The following is a 6,143-nucleotide window of genomic DNA, read 5'->3' as shown; positions in this document are numbered from 1 at the left end:
AGCAGATCCTGCCTCTGTTCAAGGCAGGCCATGTTCCCCCAGCAGAGCTCAGCTATGGGAATTAGTCGCCTGGAGGGAAATCAGTGAGCTGCTTGCACTGCTGGATGCTCCCACTGTACAGATCAGTTTGTTTCAGCAAACTGATATGGAAGAACTAAGAAGTAAGAAAAGGTACTTCCTTTGCCTCACTACTGGTATATCTATCTGGTAAAAACAAAAACAAACAAAAAAACATGCAACCCCACCCTAAAAGTGAACCCTGATGGGTGTAAACACAGTGCAAAAAATTACTTCACAGCTGTTCAAAGGAAGGGGGTGTTTTTATCCAAATTAATTGAGATCAGCCAGGTTAGAACATACAAATACATATGAGGAGCAGTGCCAAGACATATCTCACAAGGGGACTTTACAAAGTTCAGTTTTCTCAAGCTACTGAGCTGTGGCCAGCCCAAACATGTCCAGTGTTACATAAGATTGTCCTGCAACATTCTGTTGAAAAGGAGGTGAGACAGTTGACTGGCTTTTGGGTTCATTCTTACTGTGTTCTGGCAAATTCTCAGAAACAATAAATTCCCTTGTCTTAACAGAATTTTTAAGGTATGGATTGAACAGTGCTTTTTCACTGAAATCTTCCAGCTTTAAAACTTCTTCATTATAATTTTCTTCATTTTTAATTGAAGTCTGTCGGGATTCACATAAATCATCTTCCAGCATTTCTGTGGGTTGGATTTCTCTCGCTGCTATCAAACCTGAATGCATTTGACTTCTGGTATCTTGATCAGTACTTATGTAAGGCATGGATGGTGAAATACATTTAGCAACTTCATTTTCTTCATTACACAGTACCTTTTTACCTCCATTAATCATGCCTTCTGTATTAATATCAGTACATTCAGAATCATGGTTTTCACAATTCATTAGTAGTGATCCTTCCTGACTTTCTTCAGGAAAACAATGTTCCAAAACACTCACGTCTTCAAAGTCTATGGTTTTAGCCTCAGATGTCACTCCCTTCAAAAATGAATTATTCTGTTCATAAAAAGAGATAAATTGGAAAGTAACATAAAGATAGATAATGTATTAGTTTATTTTTTTAACATATAAAATATCGCCATTTGAGCTCTGTTTGACTCAATTTTAAAAGTGCATTAATAAAGAGTTCATGTGCATTTCAGCAGGGATGCAGTTATATGTGACTGATTACTAAAAATGAAAATGTTATTCTGTGCATTTTTAAAGACTTCCATATTAGGTTTTCTGAGTCTAATAAAATAAGGAGTTTCAATGAAGGCTCGAAATCAGGTCTGGACTGTTTCCATCTTTTCCACTCTAACCAGCCATTTTTGAGACAAAAGTTTACATCCCATTGTCCACAGATTACACTTTCTGTATAAACTTGATCAACTCCACTTCGTTCAAATAAACATCAAAACTTTAATAAAAAATAAATATCCAACAATAAAAAAGACAAAAACGTTAGTACAATAATGGAGAAGGGAGGAAATATTCAGATATGGGAATGTGACTCAGTAGATTCCATAACCTGAGCAAATTTAGCTGACTTTATTTAATAAATCATGTCCACCAATCACTTTATAACTTCAAAACATGATTTCTCATCATATAAGAATTAAATGAATATACTTTATAAAGATGCATCTTTTCTATTACTTTGAAATACAGTGAAGAGCATTCTATAGCACTTAAACAGAAGAATGAAACTTGACAAGCTTTTTTTAGTCATAAAATGACTGTCAGAGAAGGATTTCTCTCCATTTGACCCCTTCTTTAACACATAAAATTGCAATTATTACCATAGATGCATCAAGAGGCCATTCCACTGCAATGCTCTCCGCAGGATTGGGTATATCAGGCCAGCAAACCTTTTTAAACCTATCATTGAGAAAGGAATTTTAGTCAAATGATGAAAGAAATGGATTATTAAATATAAAATGAACAAATCTCCAGAAAGCCCAAATACTGCTAAAATCTGAAACTTTCACAAAGGAAGTCTTTCCTATATTAACACAATCTTTTTCATTAAAATTGTTTTCCTTCCCATTAATTTATGACAAAAGATCCCAACAAGTAAAAATATTGGCACCACACCTGAACTATGCTGAGTTCTTATGTTAACAGCAGATAAATGATGCTAACTGACACTGTAGCTTGTAACTGACCAATGGAGCAGTAAACAGGAAACAAAATGAATCACTCATTGATACGGGGTATATATGCAAGTGAATGAAAAACAGGCCATAGCTTGACTTCTCACATTGCAATTTGATCTACACAAGAGTATAAACGCTCAACTACATCACAAGTTATTGTCCTGAATCAAACCACAGTTTCTTACTATTCTAAAAATTCAGAAAACACAACACAGATGAAGATGTAAAAGAGCTGGAAATTATACTTACTACTTCAGCTATACTTATCACCTGATGCTTCACATGACAACAATCTTGGTTCTAACAGCTTAGAACACCCCAAAATAGTTAAGATTTTTAACCTTCTTATTAAGCTTCAGCCAAACAATCTAGTCACTTTTCATGCTAAAGAAAAACACATTTTATAACCTTAAAAAATATTCAGTCATCTTTGGGATGTTATAGCATCCACATGCTCTGAGGAAGCAATTTAAAATCTGGCAACGGACATCTATGATGGCAGATAAAAGGATTATGAATGTAGATATAGATCCACGCTCACGTACTAAGCATCCAAATGCTTTCACATGATGTAATTTCTAGTTTCTTCATGACTTCTTTACAGCTCAAGGGAAGTCTTACAAACTAACAAAAGTAATATTAATGTAGCTAAGAAAAATAGGGGTTATGTGAAATGTGTTCTAGTGGTGTACTAGCAGATATATTAAGAGTGCCTCGGAAACTTTATTTTTGGCATTATTCAATTTTCAATAACCGACTTAAAGTATGCTCCCCTCATTTGATTGACCACGGGACTGCAAATGGCATGTAGCATTTTCCATGAACTGATACAGGTGATGTGTAAATCTGTTTTTCCTATTTCTCTTGTTCTGACTAACTGCACTTTCTAAAATTAATATTTATTTTTGGACTATAGTACATTAACTGCAGTTACAAGATAAGCTGTATGCTTAGTTATTTGTTACTCCAATTGCTTATTTTCTTAATTTGACATTGGTACGGAACCCAACAAAACCATTTATAAGATACATAAAAATTTGCTTTTTACAAGTTAAAATTAACTGATTGCATTCAGTTTTGGAAGGTAGAAAATGTACTTACGCATGTTTTTTCAAAATGCATGTTATCCAAAGGCCTAACAGAAACAACATGCTTAATCCAACAGGCAGAGCAATGAAAATAACATCTTCTTTATCTTCAGAGAGGGGAAAAAAAAAACCAAACCCACAGATGTTTATAATTTATTCATGCATTCCCTTAAGACAGCTAATTTTCAACATCCAAGTCACTCAATTAGCACAATTCTAAAAAGTTCTGTCAAAACTAGCCAAAATTACTCAGACTGCTATATGGTACTCATTTTACGATATGTCAAAAGATGTGTATTTTGAACCCAACAACTCACAGTTACTGAGCCAGAAAAGCAGCTCAAGATGAGACTTCTCAGGATATCCCAGGAACAGATGTATTGCATTTAAAAATTTCCTTTATCTAATAGAATCACACAACCATTCAGATTGGAGGGAACATCTGTAGGTCACCTCATCCAACTTTGAAATTAGAATCAGGTTGCTTAGGGTCATACCGAGCCAACCTTTGAAAGTCACCTTGGACCAAGAGTCTACCACCTCTCTGGGCACCTGTTGTTTTAGTCACCTAAAACTGCCATATAGTGCCACTTCTATCTGTTAGTACACAATAAATAGTAAATTCACTACAGCAGATAGGTTTTAAATACACAAAAAGACAGTTACTCTGACTGAAACAGTGCACAGATTTCTGAGCTAGCTTCCAAGTATCTACCAGGGGTAGCTTCTGACAGCAAAAGAGCCCAGACCTCAGCAACAGAGCCCAGATCTCAGCATAGTCTAACTTACCTTGCATTTGACTAGCAAACTAGCAGATGAATTCGCAGGCAAAAAATAAATTAGCCTCAAGTCCCATGACAAGTTTAAGGATAGCTCAGGCACTTTTTTCTATTTAAGTTTGGCCACCACTATGACAATTTATGTATGTATTGAAAACATTCTTCCAGAAGTAGAAATGAGGAACCTGCTGACCTGCAGCCATCATACTAACCCTCTTGGTAAAATCTGGCTGAAACAAACAGTAAGAAATAGGAAAAGATATTTCCACACATACACTGGCCACCACTCATTTATTAGTTAAGTTTACATAGTAGAAAAGATGCAAGACAATGCACAGCTATTCTAAATCTAGTATCTCAGATGGAAATGTCTGCTATTTAGTAAACTGTTAGGCACCCCATTCCATAATTGACAGCATATAAACTGTTGCTCCCATAAACATCCATAGTATTCCACAGCTTTACTGACAGCAAATAAAGATTTTGGGGTTTGACTTCTATTCTTGAGGTTTTAGTCTGTAAGATGATCAGTGAAATTGAGTTAAATTCAGCCAGTGCTGGTAACTCTTCCTTGTTTAGTTTAATAGTAATTTTTTAAAAAAAGAAATTAACAAATGCCTAAACAAAAATGTCCTATATTTCTTACAATTCCAAACCTGTTTTAAAAACAGTAGTAACTAACCTGGAATATTACTTACTGAATTTCAACGTCTTGAAGGTTTTTGGCTCTCCACTGGTTCCACCAGCTTCATTGTTTGCCATGATATAGACAGTATATTGCGTATTAGACTGTAAGGACTTCAGTCTGTATTGCAGAACATCAGAGTTCACTGTTTCATCTTTTTAAGAGAAGATTTATGCCAATAAACACAGAAAATAGTGTTATATCAGAGAACATACACTTATTTAGCATATTCTACAATGATAGATCACAACGTATTTGAAGACAAGTTGAAATACAAAGTGACCTTATCAGTCCTTTGAGAGAGAAAATTTAAATTACCAAACAATGTTTATCAATGCTACTTAAAAGTTTAGGGCAAAAAAATAACCATTATGTATTTCCGTTTAAAAATAAATACACTTTTTTTGCTAATATTAAAGATATGCAAATGATGATCACCTGTAGTTTATTTTATCACGGAAAACAGAGCTTTGAGAACTTTAATTTCCTGGAACCTAGGCTCAGAAATGAAGAACTTAATACAGTTTCTGCAGCTTGTGAAATTTAACTGTATTTCTAGTATATGCAGTTAGACACTGATTATCCAATGCAATCTATCTGCACTGGGATATCACCCCAATAAAGTTATATGAATGCCAAAACCAAGAGGAATTTTTTTCCAAGTTTCAAAATACTTTTCTGAATAGAAATCAGTGTTTCCAATACCTTTTCGATTACTGGAAGCAGTATGATGTGCTTCACTTTTAAATTTTTTTAAGCAGGGGTACATCATAACATCCTATGTCTACAAAGAGTATTAAAAGCACCTTCATATTATGAAATTAAAGTCACTAAAACATTTTCTGGTGCATAAAGTCAAAGCCAACTCATGCCATCATTGAGTTCTGTCAAGAAACACTCAGGAACTAGATATGCTGCAATATGCCCCAAGAGTAAACAAACTGAGTTTCTCTTAAATCAAGGAGAGGAAAGTGAAGTTCTAGAGTTAAAAGGCCAGCGGTGAAGTCACCTTGGCACAAACTCCATGTTCTATTCATATAAAAAAAGATGTGATATCAGAGAAGCCTCAAAAACCCAACAGTACAGTAGGGTTTTGCCATTTAAATTTAACTCCCTTGAGTTGCTATTTAAAACTAATTTCCTAAAGAAACTAATCTGAACTCCTAAAATGGGCACAGTTTGCTTTACGTTAGAAGTAATATGGCAACATATGGCTCCATAACATGAGGCTGCATGTCTGGAGGGCAATCCTGCATGCAGTAGTCAGCATTAAATCACACAGAAAACAACATGGCAGGAAAAATTGCATGTAGAGGACTAAATCTGACAGAAATAGTTACAGAATCATAGAATGGTTTGATTGGAAGGGACTTTAAAGGCCATGTCATTTGAACTCCCCTGCCATGGACAGGGACACCTT

The 6,143-nt window shown here is 35.0% G+C and overlaps 1 protein-coding gene across 1 annotated transcript; it reads right to left on the bottom strand.

Annotated features, from left to right (window-relative positions):
- Nucleotides 1-429: 429 nt before the first annotated feature.
- On the bottom strand, nucleotides 430-4,877 carry LOC104162523 (interleukin-31 receptor subunit alpha-like; the record flags this gene model as incomplete). The annotated part of the gene is made up of 4 exons (XM_009701273.1): nucleotides 430-1,029; nucleotides 1,815-1,893; nucleotides 3,273-3,366; nucleotides 4,737-4,877. Coding segments are annotated over 4 exons (914 nt in total), but the record flags the coding sequence as incomplete, so codon positions are not given.
- Between the last annotated feature and the right edge of the window lie 1,266 nt (nucleotides 4,878-6,143).

Source organism: Cariama cristata, unplaced genomic scaffold (genome assembly GCF_000690535.1).
Source record: "Cariama cristata isolate BGI_N322 unplaced genomic scaffold, ASM69053v1 scaffold20695, whole genome shotgun sequence".
Classification (NCBI taxonomy): Eukaryota; Metazoa; Chordata; class Aves; order Cariamiformes; family Cariamidae; genus Cariama; species Cariama cristata.
The sequence above is the reverse complement of the archived record's forward strand: the minus strand, read 5'-3'. Positions and strand labels throughout refer to the sequence as shown.